Genomic DNA, 25,671 nt, shown 5'->3' on the forward strand with positions numbered 1-25,671 from the left:
TTTTTTTCACTCAGTCGAAGAACGCAAATCCATCTCAAACAAGAAGGATGGCTGGAAATTCCTGTTGTGCATTTACATACGGTTGGTCTCAACAGCATTTGGTAAAGTTCCTCTCGCCAGCAGACGAAAAAATCTTCGATGAGGACTGGTTCTACGTCCCAAGGTAATTGATGCTTATTAACATTACCGAACGTAAAAATATTACGCCGACAAAAACAACGTAAAAACACCATATTGAAGTTCAATGTTCATCGTATACATCACCAGACGAGATGTAATAAAATTTACTGGGTAAACATAATCGAGTTCTTCTAGATTAAGATGGTATAAGTTGGTAATGTTAATTAACAATAATGGTAAGAAATATATATATTAAAACTCAATTTTAACCATTAAATAGTGATTATTTGAGCTATTACTTTCCTTTTCTTAGTAAAGACTTAGTGTGCGAGAAATGTGCAACGGTTAAAGAAGAAGAAGATTGAACACTTAAAGAAGAGACGGCTGATTGAACAAAGATATAAAGTTGACACTGAAAACATGTAGATATCATCCTGATGTCTATATGGAGATATGTTACTCGTAACATCGTTCAAAACATCTGAAATCTCCTCAAAAGTGTAATCCGTAGCCAATGCAGTACTAGTCGTATAATATAACACCTCCCTGTTAATGAAATGGCCATAGGGACGGACGTGGTTATTATCCCGTCTGGACACCTTATAGTTCTAATAAAATTATGTTTAACTATCGCCTGTACCTTAGCTCGCTAGTTTGCCTTTGAAGATCTTCGAAATTCGAAAGTCTTCCAAGTTTTGGAGACTCCAGATTCCAATAGTATACGATTAAGAATCGCTTTTAGTAACTGTTTACCTTGAACTACAAGATTACCGCCTTTGGTGGCCTTACACCTTGAACACTGATGCATGTGGCGAGAATCCACCGACTGAAGGTGTTTTCTAAAGCTTGAAAGTTTCTTAGTCGGAATAGTTTACGGCTAGGACACTTTGAGCAATTTCAAATAACCTTTTGTAACCTTACAGCTTCAACTACGGTACTTTTGCCTGAACTTACCTACACCAACGAATGTTTCGCGTAACTGCCAATCCAACGTCAACCCGTCTTCTTTCTATGATAATTAATTCTATCCCGGTTAATTGAATGAACTGAAAAGAGAACCGCCTTATAACCTTCCCGGAAAAAAAACCGACTGCACCAGTCAAAAAATATGTAAAGGTTGTAAATATAAAAACTATTTTATTTAAGGGAAAGAAGATGCGACTGATTGAGGAAGGATACAAAGCGACACTGATGATAAAAAGAGGTAGAAATCGTCCCCACGTCTATTTTTAAATATCTCACTCGTAACACTATTCACAACAGATGGAAACACTTAAGATCACAACTCACTCCATAGACAGTGTAATATTAGTACTATAATATATCACCTATATAATTAAAATATAGAAAATCGTCTAAACTCAGTAGGAGATAAAACGCGAACAGAATTGCAGTGTGAATTTCGGAAGCGAAGATGTATATAAGACGATATATAATTTATATTATATTATAGTATAAGAAGACATATAGTGGAAGAAGTTTATCTGGAAAAAAACAGATTTAGGGAAGGTATTTGAAAGATAAAGAGGTTATAATATAGGTTATAATATATATATATATATATATATATATATATATATATATATATATATATATATATATATATATAATTGGTTAGAAATCAAAAATAATGAGAGCCGGAAGTAGAAGAAAAATCCCGGACAAAGCAAGAAATATAAGTAGAAACAGAAGAAGGGATATATACAGGGAATCAACGTAGAATATATACTAAATATAACACACCTATAAGGTAGAGAAAGCATTCTTAACGAGATGTAACGAAAGAAACGCATGCATCACTAAAAACGTGACTTAACAAAATAAACGTAGAAAATAACTGAATGAATATTTTCATGTTATTGCAAAAGTTTTCTTATATTTTGATCATACTTCTTCTTAAAGAATAATGATAAATAATGTGTGAAATTGTGAGAGATTCATTTTAATACAAACAACGATTTCTATAAAACTGTCAAACACTTTCTATTCAAGAAAAATAACCGAGATACAATGGTTAAATGATAAATTCCTAGATTTCTCAAGAAAAAATGTGTATAGTTAAATATATTTTAGATTTCGTAACCACCTTTTAGTTTGACATATTTTATTTAACTTTATTCCGAACCTTCAGAAAAATGGTTTCAGCAATGACCTCATCTTTAGTATGTTTTTCTTTATATGTTTCTTCTTTACACTAGAAAATAATCACAAGCTCTATCAAATTACTTGGTGTATTTAGTGTTAAAATATTAATTGTTTAATGAACCTTAATATACAGTGGAATTGCTTCAATAATATCAAGGTTTTTCACTTTCGAGTCATTGAGTTTTTGGTGGCTTGACAATATTATTACGAAACCCTTTCAAAAAAAATTATGTGGTGTAGCCCCTATATATAAAATAAAGAACTTTAACCACAATGATCGAACAAAAGTAAACCCAGGTCATCAACCTTTTTGACTCTCAGACCAAAAAAGAACAATATTTTAACCAGTCTAGTGTAAAATATCCATTTTATCATTAACAATTATCTAGGCAATTTATACTAAATTCAGTAAATTCTATCGAACGATGAATAAATAATAATGGGGTCAACACGTAAACAGAAGCTCAAATGATGTAACAAGAACTTTATTGTGGAAAACAGACTGTTAACTTACCTTTTGATTCAATTATAATTCTGAAAATCCTACTCACAACACTGTTTATCTAAAACTAAATTTATAATTCGAATTTCTAATAACCTTTTAATGAAAGCGTATGAACAGTATGCGGCCTTAGTTACTTTTTAGATTAGAAAATAATCACAAGCTCTATCAAATAACTTGGTGTATTTAGTGTTAAAATATTAATTGTTTAATGAACTTTAGTATACAGTGGCATTGTTTCAAGAATATCAAAGTTTTTCACTTTCGAGTCATTGAGTTTTTGGTGGCTTGACAATATTATTACGAAACCCTTTCAAAAAAATTATGTGGTCTAGCCCCTAAATATAAAACAAAGAACTTTAACCACAATCATCGAACAAAAGTAAACCCAGGCCATCAACCTTTTTGACTCTCTGACCACAAAAGAACAATATTTTAACCAGTCTGGTGTAAAATATCCATTTTATCATTAACAATTATCTAGCCATTTTATACTAAATTCAGTAAATTCTATCGAACAATGAAAAAATAATAATGGGGTCAACACGTAAAAAGAAGCTCAAATGATGTAACAAGCACTTTATTGTGGAATACAGACTGTTAACTTACCTTTTGATTCAATTATATTTCTGAAAATCCTACTCACAACACTGTTTATCTAAAACTAAATTTATAATTCGAATTTCTAATAACCCTTTAATGAAAGCGTATGAACAGTATACGGCCTTAGTTACTTCTTTAGACCAGAAAATAATCACAATCTCTATCAAATAACTTGCTGTATTTAGTGTCAAAATATTAATTGTTTAATGAACTTTAGTATACAGTGGCATTGCTTCAAGAATATTAAGGTTTTTCATTTTCGAGTCATTGAGTTTTTGGTGGCTTGACAATATTATTACGAAACCCTTTCAAAAAAATTTATGTCGTCTAGCCTCTATATATAAAACAAAGAACTTTAACCACAATCATCGAACAAAAGTAAACCCAGGCCATCAACCTTTTTGACTCTCTGACCACAAAAGAACAATATTTTAACCAGTCTAGTGTAAAATATCCATTTTATCATTAACAATTATCTAGGCAATTTATACTAAATTCAGTAAATTCTATCGAACGATGAATAAATAATAATGGGGTCAACACGTAAAAAGAAGCTCAAATGATGTAACAAGAACTTTATTGTGGAATACAGACTGTTAACTTACCTTTTGATTCAGTTATATTTCTGAAAATCCTACTCACAACACTGTTTATCTAAAACTAAATTTATAATTCGAATTTCTAATAACCCTTTAATGAAAGCGTATGAACAGTATACGGCCTTAGTTACTTCTTTAGACCAGAAAATAATCACAATCTCTATCAAATAACTTGCTGTATTTAGTGTCAAAATATTAATTGTTTAATGAACTTTAGTATACAGTGGCATTGCTTCAAGAATATTAAGGTTTTTCATTTTCGAGTCATTGAGTTTTTGGTGGCTTGACAATATTATTACGAAACCCTTTCAAAAAAATTTATGTCGTCTAGCCTCTATATATAAAACAAAGAACTTTAACCACAATCATCGAACAAAAGTAAACCCACGCCATCAACCTTTTTGACTCTCTGACCACAAAAAACAATATTTTAACCAGTCTGGTGTAAAATATCCATTTTATCATTAACAATTATCTAGCCATTTTATACTAAATTCAGTAAATTCTATCGAACAATGAAAAAATAATAATGGGGTCAACACGTAAAAAGAAGCTCAAATGATGTAACAAGCACTTTATTGTGGAATACAGACTGTTAACTTACCTTTTGATTCAATTATATTTCTGAAAATCCTACTCACAACACTGTTTATCTAAAACTAAATTTATAATTCTAAATTCTAATAACCTTTTAATGAAAGCGTATGAACAGTATGAGGCCTGACTACGTTCCGCACTAGAAATACCGGAAAATATGAATACAGCCAAGCAGTAAGGCTCTTTCGACAGAACGTCGTTTATAATCATCGTATTAAATAATAGTGTAATTAATATATTCCATAATACTTGTATGGTTACACGTACATTACTACTTCTGAACAAGGCTATTCATATATTAATGTTAAATGACATTTTTATGGTAATTTAATTATTGATATTATTGATACGCATCATTCAATAAGTCTTCAGTATAATCAACTAATTTTTATGTTTAATTGTAAACAAAACTGACATTTTTATACATACTTATTATTATTGTAAATCTGCAAAAACTTGTGATTAACATTTAGTCAAAATTTGTCCACAATTTATTAAGTTAATCGTATTCCTCTTATAGCAAAGTAAAGGGAATAAGTGATATGTTACTATAATTTGTATTTTCAATAAGAATTCTTGATATTTATTGATAATTATTGATATTATTTATACGCATCATTCAAAAAGTCTTCAATATAATCAACTAACTTTTGTGTATAATTGTAAACAATACTGACATTTTTATACATACTTATTATTATTGTAAATCTGCAAAAACTTGTGATTAACATTTAGTCAAAATTTGTCCACAATTTATTAAGTTAATCGTATTCCTCTTATAGCAAAGTAAAGGGAATAAGTGATATGTTACTATAATTTGTATTTTCAATAATTATTCTTGATATTTATTGATAATTATTGATATTATTTATACGCATCATTCAAAAAGTCTTCAATATAATCAACTAATTTTTGTGTATAATTGTAAACAATACTGACATTTTTATACATACTTATTATTATTGTAAATCTGCAAAAACTTGTGATTAACATTTAGTCAAAATTTGTCCACAATTTATTAAGTTAATCGTATTCCTCTTATAGCAAAGTAAAGGGAATAAGTGATATGTTACTAAAATTTGTTTTCTCAATAAGTATTCTTGATATTTATTGATAATTATTGATATTATTTATACGCATCATTTAAAAAGTCTTCAATATAATCAACTAATTTTTGTGTATAATTGTAAACAATACTGACATTTTTATACATACTTATTATTATTGTAAATCTGCAAAAACTTGTGATTAACATTTAGTCAAAATTTGTCCACAATTTATTAAGTTAATCGTATTCCTCTTATAGCAAAGTAAAGGGAATAAGTGATATGTTACTAAAATTTGTTTTCTCAATAAGTATTCTTGATATTTATTGATAATTATTGATATTATTTATACGCATCATTCAAAAAGTCTTCAATATAATCAACTAATTTTTATGTTTAATTGTAAACAAAACTGACATTTTTATACATACTTATTATTATTGTAAATCTGCAAAAACTTGTGATTAACATTTAGTCAAAATTTGTCCACAATTTATTAAGTTAATCGTATTCCTCTTATAGCAAAGTAAAGGGAATAAGTGATATGTTACTATAATTTGTATTTTCAATAATTATTCTTGATATTTATTGATAATTATTGATATTATTGATACGCATCATTCAATAAGTCTTCAGTATAATCAACTAATTTTTATGTTTAATTGTAAACAAAACTGACATTTTTATACATACTTATTATTATTGTAAATCTGCAAAAACTTGTGATTAACATTTAGTCAAAATTTGTCCACAATTTATTAGGTTAATCGTATTCCTCTTATAGCAAAGTAAAGGGAATAAGTGATATGTTACTATAATTTGTATTTTCAATAATTATTCTCAATATAAAATTAATTATCATAATAAACAAAATCTCAATAATTCTCAATAACCATTAATAAAAAAACATCTCAAGAACTAGCACTCACTAGCCCTTTTTAAAAGGCATATAATTAATAATCAACAAGGTATTGGAAAGTTTAATTACTACATCACTGTACATTATAACAAAGTATCATCAGTAAGATTATTTTCAGAACTGTAACAACTTTAGAGTATCATATATAAGTATTCATGATTTGGTGTCTGCGTTATACAATCTGGTTACTGGAATAATAAATCAAATAATACATGTTATTATTTATACTGTATGTATATTATTTATATTCGACTTTAGCATATATATTAAAATAATAATGAACAAAATTAGGTAATTTATTTTCTACAATTTAGAAAGGAATGTATTTACAATCATTAAATTAACTATTGATCTTCCAAAACTTAGGTCTATAAAGTAATAATCAAAATAATTGATGTAAAATTCGAATAGTGAAATGTCTTATTACTGTTTTAAAATGTTTAGAAATTTACTGTTAGTTATTCATAATTTCTTCAATTTTTCCTATGTGTTCCATGTATACAAATTATGTAGTTAGTTTCGTTTTGAATCCTGCATATAATCATTACTTCATTTATGTATTCATATAATCTGCATCTTTTTCTAAAATATATATTGCAGAAATAATAAATAACAGCAGGCTGTAAAGCAGATTTCTGTAAAGTAGAAAGATTTTATCTTGTCCCACTTGGGAACTAATAGTAAACCAATAAATTAGGAATTAAAAGTCCGTGAAGCTATTTTATAATTGTTAACATTCTTCGAAACACTAATTTCAATTCTTTATTCACAAATTAACATATTTATTACCTACAGTATTCGATTAATGTATCAGAATTTTTCAATTTATTGGCTTCACACTTAAATTGTCGACACGAAAACCAACAAATGAGATATGATGGAGATAAGAAGAAGCATAACCATAAGTTTCTATAAAATATTTTTAACAAAAAAATTGAACCGACTTCAATAAATTAATATGGAACTGACTAAAAAGTAAAAAATAATTAAACTTAGATTCTTAACACCAAATAACGTTTTAAAGAAAATATGTACATAATCATTGTAATAACTAAATAAAAATAAACAAAAAATTTATTTAACCTATCTACTACACGTATTCTATATTCTACTATATACACACCATTTAGCTTAATCCCTACCTAAACTTATTTATCTATTAACAATATCATTTTAACTATTACCAACTGATGATCAATAATTTTGTTCGTAATTTAATTTTGTGTATATGTCACAAAATTATATTATTATTTTTGTATAGTTTAGGCTCACTAACTTCCAACAGACGAGTTGGTAGTAGTTAAAATAATATTGTAATTTCTTTTTTTTATTATTTAATTATTACATTGTTACTAGTCGTTTCCGTTTAACCTACAATTTGTCTTTATGATAACTTAAATCTAGGTATATACCCATCAGCCCTATATCAGTCTCTGGTTAAATAATGTTTATACATGTCACTGCTGTATTTTTTATTATATGCACCTCACAACATAACACTACACAAGATCAGATGGTTTAATCCTTTTGAGTCTGTGTCCTGTTCTGGTGGTATCCAAAAGCTGCAATATTTCAATATTCTCATGAGAATGGAGTCTTGCAATTCTCTTGATTTCTTGACTGACTGTGGGTATCTGAAGGTCTCGATATGGGTAATCCTAGTCCTATAGTATTTGGGTGCACCCACAATACCTCCCAGGACTTTGTTCTGAAAAATTTGTATTTTATTTATGTTACTCTTTGCAGAGAAGTTCTAAGTGTTTGGGTTATATTTTTTAAACTGCTTTTGTTTTCAGGTGTTATATTTTGTTGCCATTTTTTTCATAACTTACGTTTTTCAGCTACCATTTTCTACACTTCTTTTGGATAATTAATTCCATTAGTTATACTCTTAATTTCTGTAACATTGTAAATAGATAAATATATTTAGGTATTTACGTGTAGAATACGTCACGTTTTCACTAATAGATATCAAAAAAACATAAAATCTATGTTTTAGAACTCTTAGTGCTTGAAACAAGACATCTTATCTCACCGTGTGGTTTGGTTTATTTCGAAATTATTAATGAACTGCATTGAGTTTAGAAAAAATATCTCTTAAATTAATTAAATCTTTAATTCAGTGCAATTATTTAATGGCATTAAAACGATATCTTACAACTGATACATTACATTTTAACAGCAGGGCAATTAATGACGATGTGAATTAAGTAGTTGTATCAAATAGAAGTCAAAACAAACTCTAGCACCATGTTGCTCATATTCTATTTCGAAAATTCATCCTCTGCTATAATTATCATTCGATTAATCATATCATCTTTATATATGAATGTATTTACATTTTCATCTAATTGTCCTTGGGCAATATACCAACAATTCTATAATAAACACCATATTTTGCTTACATCAGTACTGACAAAAACATACAAGAGTATGTTATTTATTATTATATTATCCATATTTTATTTAATAGTGAAATCGTCTCACTGATTCCAGTAACCAGACTAGACAACACAGACACCTACTGGAGTGGCTTCTAAATTGGACAGTAGAAACGTATATGGTAGCCCCATAAAGCAATATATCTAATCACTAAAAAAATCCAAGAAGTTATCGTGACCCATCACCATACACCATTTACGACTGATTTTTACGTACGCCGTATCTATTTTTAATAACATTTATGCTTTAAATTCATTGGTATATTCCATTAGATCAATCATTCAGAACTATTACTAATATATTATATAAAAATGATATTATAACCCTGCATATACTTCTAATATTTTGTAAACACTTATAAAATGACAGAGTCAAACATAATTAATGATTCAAACAGATATGAGTAAGCCTAAACATTAGTTTTATAACTATTAGACGAAAATAATAGAACCATTCATCACCATGATGTAGATGTTTTTTTAAATCTAATTTTAAATTAAAATTGGTCTATTTAGATCAACCATTAATTATAGTTTAGTATAATTACATAAGCTACAACATAATACCTAAATATTTAGCACTAATCTCTAGCAATGTCATTTAAGCTCAAAATCAATAGATTGTACAATATTTTGTTGGTAAAGCTAATATAAGAAGATTTGAGCTCATTTAGTTTCATTCGTCATTATTTCGTCCATTCTATTGGTGTATAGCTCAGATCTAGTCTATTTTAAGTTTCTTTATATATGCACGTTTGTTTTTATCAAATATCTTGGTTTTTTATATTTGGCTAAGTTTCTTTTTATATTTAATTAATAAAGAAAAGCAATGTTGGAACTATTCAAAAACTGTTGTAAATTTAATAACAAACATACTCCATCGAAAATGACCTGTAAATAATGGTTTAGACGTTGTAAAAGTAATAATTTTGATATCACAGTCAAAAATATGTCGAGCAAATGAATAATGTTGAGGGTGAATAATTGCAAGCTCAATAGGAAAGAAATAGTATAATAATAGATCGCTTTTAACTAGCCATTTAGTCGAATATTGAAAGAAACAAACAAAAATACAAGAAAGTTCTTCAGCAGCATGACAATGCTCTGTCTCTTATTAAACAGAAAGTATCAGAAATATGGGAAAGTAGTAGCTAATGATCAACCGTAGTCTGATAAATAACAATGAATTACTAATATATATATATATATATATATATATATATATATATATATATATATATATATATATATATATGTTATGTTATACTTTCAAAATATCAACTATTTTTTATATTCTCAAATCCTTTCAAATATGATGTTCCTTTTAGTGACATACAAAGAGATTTCTACAAAATAACACGAAATATTAACCACATACTACAATACGTTCATTTAACGATATAATAATTGCAGGTACTGCATTTACTGTCACCGTTACATAAGTTTTAACGGGCTTCTAAAGATATGCAGGTTAGAACTATAAAGTTCCAAACTGTTACGTTAATAGTCCGGCTGATATTTGATTTTCCGCCTGTTGATAACAGCGTAAAGAACGTAAATATTGTGCTATCGCCCACTAAAGAAGAAATGTGAAAGTATCCAGCATCGGCGCTCAGCGAAGAAAGGGAAATTACAGCGTCCAGTGTCGTGCATTATTTTGTGTCCATTTATTATATTAAATTAAACGTTATAAAAAATTAGGCCTCATTTATTTGTTTATTTTGTATATGAGTTCCTAATAATTTTGTTCTATTTTCAGTTACCAAATAAGATTCGAATACCAACAATTCAAATCACAGAAGAAAATGGGTTTCTAACTGAACTCGCTGAATTCCCAAAATGCAAAGAAAAATGCAAGCAAATAGTTCCATACATCAAATAGTTCCATGGGTTACACTTGTATGTTGTCAAGTCAAGTAAACCAAAAGAAACTAAGCAGAGATCTAGTTTATGAATTCATAGGAGAAAGTGGTATGTTAAAACTTGTCTAAACACAGATTTTGTTAAGTACTTGTAATATTACAAGGTAATTTAATACAAGACAGAGCTGCTAAAAATTTATAAAAATCAAATATCCGTCATCAAATATATATAATTTAAACCTTTTTTGTGTTGTAGTTACTATCAACTATGTAAAATTAATATTTTCGTAACCTTTTCAAATATTTTTGCATCAGTATCTTCAAATTATCATCATCAAATTTTTCAGTAGGTTTGCCATCGCTACAATTTTGGTTTATCTTAGCAAATATAGGGCACTTGATTTTAATACTACTCCTTACTCAGAATTCCCAAATAGCGATTGTGTTATTATTGGGTACTCTTTAGAGTTACTTCCATTTATTAATTTTCTTGTCAAGTGTTTCATCATTACAGTACAGTCATTATCGACGAAAGGATTGTGGGCTAAATTAAATTAATAAATATCAGTTCAATTTTTCATTGATCTTTTTTTCTTTTGTTGCACAATATTAATTTTTAACACTGTGAAATATAATGTAAATAATCCAAATAAAATCGTAGCGTGCTAAAATGTTCAAATGTTGGAAGGCATAATGGTTAGAAAACAGTCATTTGACGTCAGTGTTTCGTAGCACTTCCGATAGGTGGTTCTTATCACGACGAATTTCAAAAACGTGTGTTTTAATTTCTGGTACTATCTTAGTAACCCCACTTCTAATATTAAAAATGTGTTTTTAACAATCTCATTAGGGTATATTATTATTGTAAATCAATATTTTTATGATTCTTTATTACAGTCCAATCTTCACATCAACAGATAAACTTTGAGAATTTGAGATAGGTTTTCGCGTAACAAATCTTGCAATTCATTCTCTATGAATATTCTTGGTCCTTTATACCATAGAAAATAAAATTGACAATCGATTATGAGCATTCTATGATTACTATCTGTACAGAGTGAATAACCTAAAAATATTAAATAGAGAGTTGTCATTTTATTAGGAGTTAAATTAAACGATACGTTACCACCTAATTAACAATTGTATATCAGACACGTATTTTACTTTTATTCGAGAGCATATTTACTTTTTACGTTTAGTTCTTGTTTCCTTCGATGGTGTGTTTACTTGGCAAGTCATCTTGGTATCACTGTAGTTTTATTTCTTCTGCTACTGCCTATATACACCATTCTTGAGAAAATTAATCACTGAGTTCTGCCTGTGCATTTACCATATCTACAAAACAGTTAGTATTCATTATCTCCTCATACGTTCTAACCTAATGCTCATGTTTAATTGAACAATTACAATCATATCTGTGCACACAAATCTCTCACGCCCTACATTACCATTTTCTACAGTTATATTCAATTAATTATTTGCATACCCTTAGTTGTTTCAACTCTCATCACTCTGTCTCGGGAATTTCCAGCATTGCACAGCATTATCACATATCCTGAAAGTTTTCTTCAGTCACTTTCACTATACGACTCACTGTCCAATTCAATCACTAAACTGTTAATTTCTAAGTTGTCCAAAACATGTTCACGATTCCACCATTTATCAATTACATTCTTTGTATGTCTTATCGAGTTCATCCAAACCGACGGTGTTACGGTTGACAATACTTACTTCCACATATCCAAACAGTTTTTGATGAAATATCCTTCTCAACCAGCAATATATCTACAATTAACTAGTAATAAATATAACGACCAACAAAACCCAATTGAATGCTATTATAACTTTTACCTTTTTTCATCAACTTTTATTGTCTTTACACTTTATTTGTTACTGTCTTGCCAAGAGTATATTATTATTATTATAGGGACTTATATTATTTAATATTATCAATAATTACCTCCCTAACGAAGTTTACCGGCAAACGGGGGCCTCCGTTATCTCGTTCCTTTTCGAAATAACCTATTAAAACCGCAATCAATTTGTGACTCTGAATATCTCCTGTTTTCGGCATTTTCAAACAAAGTAATATGACATATGATGGAGCGACTTAAAATTTATCAAATTAACCAAAAGGCTAAAATAATGTTTGCCGGTTTATAATCTGTAATAATTATAACTAATATTTTGAATAATTTAGCGTAGATCTGACAACCGGACGGCGACCAGCTGTCAGACGTATGCAAAATTCTTGAAAGCAATTGTGATAAGAGGTTTTAACTCTTACCTATAAATTATTGTGGCTGTATAATTAACTGTAGTTTTTAGACACAGTATAATGTTAAAATAAATTATATTTGGTAACATTTTTGTTCAGTTATTTTATTTAGATCAGATTTTTTTTGTATGTCAAAGCCAAACTGAATTAAAACTCGGAGTTAATGCGGCAACATTGTAATGTTTCGACGTCACAAATATACACGACGCATTACTAAAAAAACTTTGAATAGACTATATGCTTCTTTGAACTCGCAAGCCCTTTGTTAGAATAAGATGAACTTTACAAAGATGACTTAACCGACTAAAATTTAATTTGTTACATAATTTTATATCCCATTTTTAGTAAATAAAAAACGATATATGCACGCCATTGAGTCCATTAATGGGTCTTTAAAAAAATTAGCGACCACCGTAATATAGAAGAAATGGTGTGGCAAGAGTTTCACTTTAAGGTGTCTGATTATCACCGGCCACTGGTGATCTGAAATAATAAACAGTATTTACTCGTTTACGGTGTAACACATTACAACAACCTAACGAAAGTGATAAGTGTTTATTCCATGACTTTTTACTCCGTTTCTTGACACCACAGAAGTTCGAAATGGGTCTGGTAAGACGGAAATTTTATTTTAAAAAGATTCAAACAATTAATTAGCGATAACAGACGCTTTACAATTTTTAAAGTACACTCTTTTGTATTATTATGATGTTGAAGTGCCTAAATACAGCTTACATCCACGTTATATAGAATGGGATAACTTTTGAAAAGCTTCCTTTTGCAAATATTGTTGATAATAGACCAATAAATATTTTAAAATTTCAACTAAATACTTGTTGCGACTGCCTTGACACTTGTTTATTCTCTGCAATCACAAAGAGCTTAATTCTTCTAAAATACATTGTCTGGATTGTTGCAGTATTAACAAATCTTAACATTCATAAATCAAAAATCCAACGATACCAAATCGGGTCAATAAACACTTCCATATCTAACAAGTAAGCATTCTATTATTTCGCTGATATGGTATTTTGGGTATTTTTTTAAAAATCATAGCTAATCTAAATCTAAATCATCTAATAGCCCAATGATTCACTATAATAATATAACTACTTATTTCCATTTACAAATCAGTAGTTTATTGGTGACTGTAACGCCTGGTATTGTTATCAATGTCAAACACAGTCTCAAAAATATACCAATAGATGACCCACCTTATAATCCCTATTAGAAAACACTTTGTATTGAATAAAAAACTCTTCAAAATTCACTTTCATTTTGCCAATTTTCTAACACGTTATATTACTAACTTTTACTCGTCTCCAGTTCAATCGAAATGCAATTTAATATCGAGACAATATAAGATAAAAAGGCATCTTTTTTGGAAAAAACGGTAAAAGTGATTAGTTACAGAACCATTTGTTATTATAATATCTAAACCGTGCAACTTTCTAATTTCTTTTGGTATATATTCAAGAGCGCTAGCAGCGAAAGTGTAATTTTTAACAAAATTTTCGTTATAGGTCATGGTGAACGCTATGGACAAGATTGTTTTGTTTCTGATTATTACTGCAGTGGCCACACAAGCCCTGCAAATCGCTGGGATAGTGGATACACCCATCAGTTCTGTAGATATCAAGTTAAATGTAAGTTAGCATAATTGCACAACGAAAAAATATGTTTCGATTGTTTCGTTTACTCGATGAGTCAAACCATATTAATTTTGAGTCAGAAGTACATTACTGTAATAATTTAAATGATGCATTAGCTGGAATTTCGATGATACATGAAAATCTACACATTAATTAATAATAAAGTTGTTTTTCACTAAAAATGATATTCCAAATATTATTGATGTAGTATATTAAAGAAGAATTCATTGGTGTTTATTGATAAATCAATCTCTTGGATCTTAAATTAAGATTAATTGAAAGTTTGTTCGACTAAAACCAAAACAATCGTTAAATGTTGAGTCTGATCTGCTCAACTTTTTGTTTAACGTGATGTTTCTAGTTTGGTATGCCCCCAAGACGTATGCCAAGATGTTTCCCTGATTTCGCTTGAATAATTCGGTATATATTAGGTGATATAATTAGGTTTCTGTCTTTTTACCGCAAAGCAAAATGAATATTGACAGATTTGAAGATATTAAGCTATATTTTCTAGTCTCTGGTCCATTTGTATATCTTGATAACCGCCACTTGTAACTTTTTTATAGTTCTAGACAAATATCTCTGTTGCCATAATGAGTGTGTCGTCAGAGAAGCTTTCAAGTACTCTTTCTTTCCTTGTTGAGCTATTCCAAAGCTCATCAGGGCTGATCTGAAGACATTACCCTGAGAAACTAGTGCCGAAATAGGTTTGAATGTTGACAATTGCCCTTCATTAAAAACACCTAATTTCTTATCGAAAAGATACCACTTCAGCTCTCCAGCTCATCTTGTAGATTAGTCCCAAATACCATATCCGGTTAAATACCTGCGGGACATCCAGGAACATTGCAGGGAAATATTGATATTCAACAAACGCCTTTTCAATAACCGCTGTTAATCTATGTATTTGGTCGATCATTTCGATACTGTGTAGTGATTTCGAAATCCGAACTGTATATCTTTATGAGTACTTTAAAATGTGCTAGTATAAATTCCCCAAAAAATTTGAATATTGCAGACACCCAACTTTTGCTGTCGGTTTACCATATTTCCTACGTAGAATTATCGGTGACATCTTAAGCTTTATTAGATCAAGAAAGAGATTATAGGAGGGAATAGAGAAACTCCATATATCCTCCAGAAAACATCCAGAAGAATCTCAGAATAAACTTGATAATATCTGAAAATAAGTTCAAAAAGTTAGCTGACTTCAGCAGAATATTTGAAACGCTAAAAGCACCTGTTGAATGACTTAGGAACTATTAAATCTTAACCTAACCACATTTAACGCAGTTTTGGAGATCAAAAAACTAGAAGATATACAATATAAACCAGTTTCTCATGAATGTATCAACCTCCTTGAAGCATATGTAAAGAAGCTTGTTGGATTCCTTGACGTTAAATTATCTGCACTGTTCAAAAACATATTTTGATTCAGTAAATTAACACTCCCATGTTTCTAAGGCCAAATTATGAGATTAAAAGATGCGAAAATATATTGCGGATATGACGATTCATGATCTATATGTTGTTTATCTTCTAATAGATGAGGACAAGAAACGCTTCAGTGTTCAAGCTTTATTTTAGAAAATATTCCTCTAGTATAGAAGAAGAGAGTATTTTTTCCTTGTGTAACATAATTATTTATGTAATGATTTATGCTCAAGATTAAGTGATATTTTAATTCATAACAGATATACTAGCTTCATTAAGAAATTTATGTCAAAGTTATAGTTTTCACTTAGCAATTATACATCAAGTTAAGCAAAAACAAAAATATGTAATATATATAATTATATATAAATATATATGTATCAAGATGTTTAATGTATTGCCTGCCAAAATTTGTAAAGTGGTTACAGAATCAGACAGTATGTTCCTTCCCAATATATTCTAGTTAAAAAGAGGTACAATGCTGTCAGATTAGTTTGAACGTGTAAACGAATGAGCCTGTCAAAGTCGGCAGGCTTTCAGACATTTGCAAAATTCGTAAAACCAATAGTGATAAGAGGTTATAACTCTAACCTATAAACTATTGTGGCTGTATAATTAACTGTAGTTTTTAGATATACTATAATGTTAAAATAAATTATACTTGATAAGATTTTTGTTCAATTATTTAATTTAGATTAAAATTTTGTTGTATATCAAAGCTAAACTGAACTAAAACTAAGAGTTGATGCGGCAACATTGCGAAGTTTTAACGTTACCAATTTAGATGATGCATGTACGAAATAATTTTGAATAGACCATATATATTTATTGCTATGCACGATGATCTCGAAATTAAATAGATCTACGAAGTTATCCAAGTTATTTCGCCATAAAATATGAAATAAGGTTACTAAATCTCGACAGCATGGAGACAATACAGGATGATTCGCAGAAAGCTAGATAATTGAAGCGCACCAAATCCCATCAACTTGTACAATATAACTTAAGTAGTTTAATTTAATAATAATTTGGGAAATATATACTGCATGTACACCGCATTCAACCTTTCTTCAACCTTTCTTCAACCTTTCTTCTCAACGTTCTTTCTTATCTTTTGTGAATTAAGATTGTCTAGGGTAAGATGTAGTAAAATATTGGCGATTATTTAAAAAAAGGTTTACTTCGCTATTGTTCTGCTTAAGACTAATTTGAAAGTGTTTATCGTTAGTTCTCTGCTTTTATTAAATATAATTAGAAGTGATAATATTTTATCGTTAAAGTTAATAACCTGTATACCTAGAACTTGGAATATTGAAATTATCGAATTCAAAAAATACCAATTTTGAAAAAATGGTTGGGTATTGCGTCATAAAAACGGGATACAGGTTAATATTTTATTGATGTTATTTTCCAAAGAGATATTTTCCTCAAAAAAATAAACTGTCGGTCATAAATACGAACTACTTGTTGATTACTGTCTTTAACAGATATGTAAATATGTAATAAAACAGCTATATTTTATTAACAATGTTAACAGTGGTACTGGCACTGATACAAATGTTAATTATAAATAACTTTTGTATAATTATTAGACAAGTATACATAATTGTGTTCCTTTTTTAGTTAGTTCTAATTTTTGAAATACTCAATAAATTCATTGTCTTATTGACATTTATTGAATTAAAAAGTGTAAATCAGAAATGAACACAGGCTGAATCTCCCATCATGCCTTCGTCCCAAAATCCTCAGTATCTCCTTGCGATTTTTGCTATAACTTGATGTGGCCGATTTCCTTGATCATCGCTCGTGTCGTCTAAGTTTATGTTAATAACTATTTTTAAATAATACACTATAATAAACATAAACAATACAATAGAACTTACATAAAACCTAAAAACTAAAGATTTACAATAACCATAAATACTATATAAAAGTTAAACATATACCTAAACATAGAAAAAAAAATTCATGACATAATTCAAAATTATCTGAATGAAATGATAAAAATGCTTTATTTGTTATTATATGACTGAAAAAAGTCGATAAATAGTAACAAATTCAGTCGGGCCGAAAATAGCTGGTAAAAAGTAGCAAAATGAATCGAACCAAAAATACCGACTGAAACAGTCGATAGTAAAAAGTAGTCAATTACTAAACAGTCGATAGTCAATTTCAGTCGATAGTTCCCAACACTGATGATCACTGTAGTTCGTTGGACTGTACCTGTAGATTGTTTGTAAATGACAACGTTACAAAATCAGGCGGAAACTACCGAAATTTTCCGAACGCTAGCTATGATTATAGAATAATTTTATTACATGTTCCCACTCATCGGGCAGCGTTCTTCCTCTTTTTAACTAGAGTAATGCTAATTAGTAAAACGAGAATAATCTTCTCCGATTTTAAAACTAGTTTTACATTTATACAAACTGAATATATAATCTATTCAAAACAGTAGTGACACGACAGTAGTTTTAGTACATTTTGGCTCTGACATATAACAAAACTTAACAAATAAAATAATATAATGAAACCAAAATATTAGGTATAATAATTTATTTTAACATTATAGTACATCTAATACATATATTAACGAAAAAGTTTAAACTACATTTAATTATACAGCCACAATAATTTATAGGTTAGAGTTGTTTTATTACATATACATTGAAATTTTTTCCAGACTAGTATTGGTAGGGTTCTAGGCGCACTTTTTATGTAGTGGTATCACCCGAAGGCCTAATCGACCTAATTAAAAATTGTATATCTGAGTAATGTATTTTACTTTGAGTAGATAACATATTTATGTTTTACACTTAGTTCTTGTTTCTCTCGATGCAATGTATCCTTGTAAAGTCATTATGATATTACTATATTTCCCTTTAATTTGTCCTATTAATACCTGTATACATCTTTCTTGGCAAAATTACATTTAATCACTGTATTCTCCTTACTGCATTTGCCATATCAGTAAAACAGTTAGACACATGTGTCACTACTGTTTTAACTTAACTATATATGTTTGCTTTAGGAACCCGTATCAGGAAACCAAATAATTCAAAATTATCTGAATGAAATGATAAAAATGCTTTATTTGTTATTATATGACTGAAAAAAGTCGATAAATAGTAACAAATTCAGTCGGGCCGAAAATAGCTGGTAAAAAGTAGTAAAATGAATCGAACCAAAAATACCGACTGAAACAGTCTATAGTAAAAAGTAGTCAATTACTAAACAGTCGATAGTCAATTTCAGTCGATAGTTCCCAACACTAATGATCACATGTGTCACTACTGTTTTAACTTAACTATATATGTTTGCTTTAGGAACCCGTATCAGGAAACCAAATCATCCAACAAAACATCAATGATCTTAACAAGGAAATGGAGGCAACTACGGAACGGTCCCAGTTCATTGACGCTCTGTTCAACGTAAGTATTGACTTCCTAACAAACATGGGAGATATGTTTAGAGGCAGGTTGCATCACAACTGGCTACCAATGAAATTACCGAAACCCTATTTGTGTTGAATAGTGACAGATTCGAATAGATTCACGTGACTTAGGTATGTAGCAAGAAGGAAATGGGAGAGCTCCGTCATACCTCTTTAACAGCTATTCCATGAACTAACACCGTGTTGTTAAACCGGTCAGATGTCATATCACTGCATCATCTGAACTAACGTTTTGGTTATGTTACTGTCCCGGTATAAAATAATCTTCTTTTAATAATTCTTCCTGGGTATTTCATCTCTTATCTGTCTATATCACATCATCACTCTAACTAAAAATGAATAATACTACTGCGATCAAAAAATAGTAAGACATATGATGCTTCATCTGAAAATATGGTCCTCGAAGCGTTTTTTTAGTTCAAGAAAAGGCCATATATCTGATGGAGGCAAATTATTGGTAATTACGAAACCATGCGTCTTGAACCTTTGAGGTAAACACTCAAATAGCTTTCTTTTATCGTTTGGATTCAAATCACGATTTCTACGTCCTATTATGTTTTGGTCGCAGTAAAATAATAGGCCTATAAATTAATTTTTTAGGATTTACAACAGATGGTATAACTGCGTGTTTAATCGTATCGTGTACGTTGACAACCAACTTCATATTGAAGCTTCACTTTTCAGCACGCGTCGTTTAGTCGAAATGTAAACACAAATATTTTCAATGCCTTGAAAATGTCTGGATTTGTATCTTAATAACTTGAAATTTTACTTTTTACTTCAAAATGAATAAATACTCAGCTAACAGTCATCTCAACATTTGAATACTGATCTCGACATTTTAAAAGTGTTGATTTCGACACCAAAAACAAAATGCATTAAGACAGACGAGTTATTGAAAGGGAGAAAGGTCGTATGTGAAACACTGCTTCAGCGGTAAAATCTGAAACTTTTTTGCATCATATTGTTGCTGGTGATTAAAAATGAATCCATTACGATAATACAAAGCGATAAAAGTCATAGGGACCAACTAGTTATGCAATATCAACGAATATTCATGACTCCAAGCTAATGCTCTGCATTCGACAAGATCGCTTTTTTTCTGAAACCGCTAAAAGCATTACTCCAAAGTGCCGAGCTTCTCTATTATTTTTGCTGAACATTGCAAATACTACCTTCGTCCCACGCTCCTTTCAGTGATCCATTCCCCGACCGTTCCCTCAGTCTCCTCTCTTAGCCGGATCCATTCCTGGCACACAAACAGAGTATGTGAGGGTGTGTCTGCTTCCCCGCATTATCAGAAGGCGTCCGTCTGCGCCTTGTCTATCTTTTTCAGGTATGACCTTAAGACGCCATATCCAGTCAGAGCCTAGTAGTCCTATCAGGTAGTAGTCCATGGGAACATCCAACGACAGCCAGTCCCGCAAGTTCCCCACAAACCTTCTCGCCCATTCGTTGTATCCGTAGCATGGATCCTGCCATTTCGATACTAACTCCTGTCTTTCTCGGATCCTTGCCTGTTAACCCTTTGGTATTGCCAAAACCTAATCTAGGATTATCTGAGAGTCTGGGAGTCTGTATCTCACTCCAACTATCCAGATTGGCGCCGCGTATAAAATTGTCGACAGGAGCGTGATTACCAGCATTCTCCTTTTGAATGCGTCTGTCCTGTCCCGCAATTTTCGGATATGCGTGGTCATCCTCATACGCCTGTCCAACCAAATGCCCTTTATGTATGTAACTTTATGTCGTCCTGGCTTGTTATACGGTGATATTTTTTTAGCAACCACCTCCTGACCAGGATCATTAACTCGGTCTTTTGTGGCGCCAAGGTGAGCCCTTATTCCTGCATTTCTCGCTCACTGCGTCTGCTGCTAAATCCAATCTGAACTCCAGGGCGGCTTTTCTTGCAGCTCGCACCACTATGGGTAGGTTGTCTGCATAGTCGATCCTCAGTACCTGGTTGCACAGGACATTCCACAATGTGGGCACAGATCCATGCAGAACGCCACTCCACGTCCTTATCCTCCCCACTGCTTCGGCTGCCACGTATCTTGAACTTATATAGGACTGTACGATATCAACCAAGTATCCGCTGACATTCTTCCTCCTCAGTTCCCGGACTATCCCACTCCAGGGTGGGTTGAAAGCGATTTTAATGTCCAAGGTCAGTAGCGCAACCATGCCTTTATTTTTATAGGCTCGTGAGTTATTTTGGTTTGACTAGGTCACCTTGGTATTCCATACAATACGCAGCTAAAACCTAATGAAACCATCAATGTGGATCCCTATGAAAAATTACCAGAATATAAGCAAAGACGCGACAACGTAATCTTCAACATGACAACGCTCGACCACATGTTGCAAAATCAGTGAAAACATATTTGAAAACATTAAACTGTGAAGTGTTACTCCACCCGCGATATTCTCCAGACCTTGATCCTTCTGATTGTTACTTGTCTCAACCTATGAGCCGTAACCTATAAGAAAAAAATCGTGATTCGTGGATAGTCTCAAAAGATAAATCGTTCTTTCGAAATGGAATTAGTAAATTGCCTGAAAGATGGGAAAAAGTAGCAACTATCGAAAGACAATACAAAAAATCAGTTGTACCGAGTTTTCGCAACAAAGCTTCAAATAAACAAAAAATCCTTAAAAACTAATTTATAGGCCCACTGGAACGAATTTCATTAATTAGCATTGATATTTCAAGATACCAATTAAAACTCTGACTGTCGTCAACAATTTGGTGCAACGGTCAAGACCGATATTCCAAAGACTGGGATCGTACGCCTTAAGGACCTTCCAGTCATCGATCTCCGGACAAGCTCCAGACAGCACTGCGAGCGCTACGCAGAAGCGATCATATCCCATCTACGTAGAACCGAAGAAAAGTCAGTTTTTTTATGCATATCCCTCGGGTTATTTGCGATAAATCGCAACTAAAACTATTTCTGTAGTTGCCCTCGTATATGTATGTGTTTGTTCCTTTATTTATTGTATTATAAGTGTAACGTATGAGTGTTTCTTTTTATAACGAATATATTTTTATACGAATTTAACGGGTCTTTATTTCTCAACTAACATGTAACTATTATATAATGGATTTTAAACAAAACATCAATCTCTTTTTGTGTTAAAATTATGGACCATAAAATAGATAATATACTCTCTCTTATGTTAAACAAAAAAAGAGGTAAAGATATAGGAGATAGTTACGGCACCATTATTTAAATTGTATTGAATTTTTTTACAATAGTATAATGTCCATTTTTACCATATCAGCTCAGTCATCTATAAATTGATATATACTTTATCTATAGAAAATAAAAACCGGATTTTTTTATATACTGTAGGTTATGTTAGAACAAAAACGAATAAGTAACAAGATTGTTAGAATAATTCAAGAAATATATACCAATACTGTCATTGGAGACATTATTAAATCAAACAAATTCAAAGCTCAAGCAGGACTAGGACAACGCGAAAGTTTAATCCCAATACTATTTATAATGCTGGTGGATAGAATTTGAAGTGATAGAATAAGAAATTATAAGATATAGGATATAAAAATGCGTATAAAACTTTTGCAGATGATGTACTAACAACAATTGAGAATACGGAATGATAATAGTGAATAAAAACAAAACGAAAATAGTCATTGTGATGGGAGAGCCAGAAGTAATAAGTATTCAAATTTAAAATGTACAAATAGAACAAGTAAATGTATTTGCTGTGTATGAAAATCAAAGATAATGGAAAGTCAAGGAGAAGGAAATGGACGTATAAATAGAAAAAATTATGAATTTGTAGTTTGCTATAAATATAAGATTAATTTTAATTAATCATGATTATATTGTATTTTCTTGGATAAATTTAATTGATAATAAAGTGCCAAAATTATTTCATGTTTGCATTCGAAAGCATTAAAATACAATGCTTAAAATAATGTTTATTATGTTTTATTAAATTTCCATATTAATGACAGAATAACAATATTGTTAGATAAATAGATCGGGAAAAAAATTCTCGAGTTGGTTTAAGACGTATATTATAATAATTCTTTAAATAATAAAATTATAAACGAGGACAATGACATATATGAAGTAAGACAATGAATAACACAATAAACACGTAAATATGAAGAGAACATTATTATTATAAGAGAGATGTTTACTATATAATATGGTACGGAGGAATGTATCCTCGACGTCCCCAAAGCGTTCATTTGTAACCCATGCCAAGGGCCATGGAGAGGGAGTACCCAGTAGTATATGTATATATATATATATATATATATATATATATATATATATATATATATATATATATATATATATATATGATGTATATCTATATAAACTCTACGGAACACAGGTGTGGTACAGTTATGTCTCTGAGGGACAACTTAAACTACTCCAAGTGTTCCAATCCAAAACAGTCCGCGCGGTAGTCAATGCTTCATGGTTTATGAGGAACATCATGTGATGGGGATGGATTATAACCCTATATCGATATTGAACGTAGCGAAACTTTTCTCCAGAGACCCATTGTGCGTTTTCTCTCTATTACTCTATGAGTAAAACTACGATTTATATTTAAGTATATATTAAAATTACTAAACCGCATCATTCATTACATTACAGGATGTTATATTTTCATTGTTTATAAACATACACAAATTATTTAAAATAATTAAGTAACCTTTTAACATCTAACTAATTTATACTTGATATAAAAAAAACAAAATTAATCAAATTGTGCAGTTCGGTTCTTTATTATCGTCTATGCTCCTGGAACAGACGCAGCTCCTGCTGCCTTTCCCATCGGGCAGGCAAATGTGTTCCTCTGGACACCGGCTATACTGGCAGAGGTTGGCCAGTTGTCTGCAGTTCTCCGGTACCGACACCAGACCGAAGATCTTGTTTCCGGAACCACCAACAGGTATACGAAGAGGCGGTAGACGATTTAGGGTATTTTTCTCGACCCGTTCTACCTTTTTCCTAAAATAAAAACTACTAGTGAGATGGTTGATATATGAAAAACGAGTTGATGTGAACAAAGGCCTTGATCACAAAGCACAAAAGAATGAAGATAAATTTAAAATTTGAATGTACTGATTGTATGTAATACGCTGATGGCCACAACAGACCCCCCCGCCAGACATAATATAAATAAAACTTATTACTTCTAGATCCGAGCTTGGAATTTAAAATATGTAACAGATCAATTGAAAACTCCCGGTCTGGCACATAGATGGCGCTACTAGAATTAAATTCATATATATTTTTAGTCAGTTCGAACCCTCAAAAGATGTGTGTATGAATTTGACAGCTGTCGGATCATTAGTTTGTGAATTATGGCATTTTGAGTGAGGCAACTTTTGTTATTGTGAAAGTATGGATAAAAAGGAATTTCGCGTGTTGATAAGACATTGCTTGCTCCAGGAAAATCAACCATCAAGGATTGGTATGCTAAGTTTAAACGTGCTGAAATAAGAACCGAAGACGGTGAACGCAGTGGACGCCCAAAAAAGGTTGTTACCAACGAAAACATAAAAAAATCCATAAAATGATTTTGAATGACCGTAAATTAAAATTTAATGAAATAGCAGATACTCTAAATTCACGAATATTTAGGTATGAGAAAGCTCCGTGCAAAGTGGGTGCCGCGCGAGCTCACTTTTGACCAAAAGCAACGACTAGTTGATGATTCGAAGTAGTGTTTGAAGATGATAAATAGCACTTACAATGTTTTTGCAGATCTGTGTTGTATATTTAAAACTCTAATAGTCGAATAGCTTTTTCCTTACCACCAGAAAATCATTAAAATGATATTTAGAATATGTCGATACATTCTGTCGGATAAAGAAAACAAGTCCACAGTATCACAAGTTGTTACCACATATAACCAATATACATACATCCTTTAAAACGAAAATCATCTATTATATATCACAAAAATAGGGTTAATAATGTTTTTTGAATGAAATGAAGGAAATTTCCAAGTGAAATGTTTT

General features: G+C 30.6%; 3 protein-coding genes and 1 long non-coding RNA gene across 6 annotated transcripts in view; 2 read left to right on the forward strand and 2 right to left on the reverse strand.

Moving 5' to 3' along the window:
* LOC143205270 (uncharacterized) overlaps window positions 1-4,662 on the reverse strand; it is a 28,482-nt gene extending 23,820 nt beyond the window's left edge. The window contains exon 1 of one of the 3 annotated variants that reach the window (XM_076418464.1): window positions 4,574-4,662. The gene's annotated coding sequence lies outside the window, so the exon portion shown is untranslated. Of the gene's footprint in view, window positions 1-2,779; window positions 2,904-3,376; window positions 3,498-4,573 lie in introns of those variants that run through there. The other 2 variants (XM_076418462.1, XM_076418463.1) reach the window with 2 other exon arrangements.
* Window positions 23-10,847, forward strand: LOC143205274 (uncharacterized). Its single transcript, XR_013007789.1, has 2 exons — window positions 23-163; window positions 10,732-10,847. It is a non-coding gene; the product is annotated as an uncharacterized LOC143205274 (long non-coding RNA).
* A 2,738-nt stretch (window positions 10,848-13,585) lies between these two features.
* Window positions 13,586-22,505, forward strand: LOC143205273 (uncharacterized). Its single transcript, XM_076418471.1, has 4 exons — window positions 13,586-13,724; window positions 14,636-14,758; window positions 19,525-19,763; window positions 22,366-22,505. Exons 1-3 carry the CDS (start codon window positions 13,716-13,718, stop codon window positions 19,726-19,728), a joined length of 336 nt encoding a protein of 111 aa, XP_076274586.1. The 5' UTR covers window positions 13,586-13,715; the 3' UTR covers window positions 19,729-19,763; window positions 22,366-22,505.
* Window positions 22,506-24,243: 1,738 nt separating this feature from the next.
* The window catches only part of Ndg (Nidogen), a 28,798-nt gene continuing 27,370 nt past the window's right edge, over window positions 24,244-25,671 (reverse strand). Inside the window, exon 21 of the mRNA XM_076418454.1 lies at window positions 24,244-24,655. Coding sequence (XP_076274569.1) covers window positions 24,406-24,655 — 250 coding nt within the window. The 3' untranslated portion in view covers window positions 24,244-24,405. The remainder of the gene's footprint in view (window positions 24,656-25,671) is intronic.

Source organism: Rhynchophorus ferrugineus, unplaced genomic scaffold (assembly GCF_030347505.1).
Source record: "Rhynchophorus ferrugineus isolate W39M unplaced genomic scaffold, kcgeb_rfMv2 rfM11, whole genome shotgun sequence".
Taxonomy (NCBI): Eukaryota; Metazoa; Arthropoda; class Insecta; order Coleoptera; family Curculionidae; genus Rhynchophorus; species Rhynchophorus ferrugineus.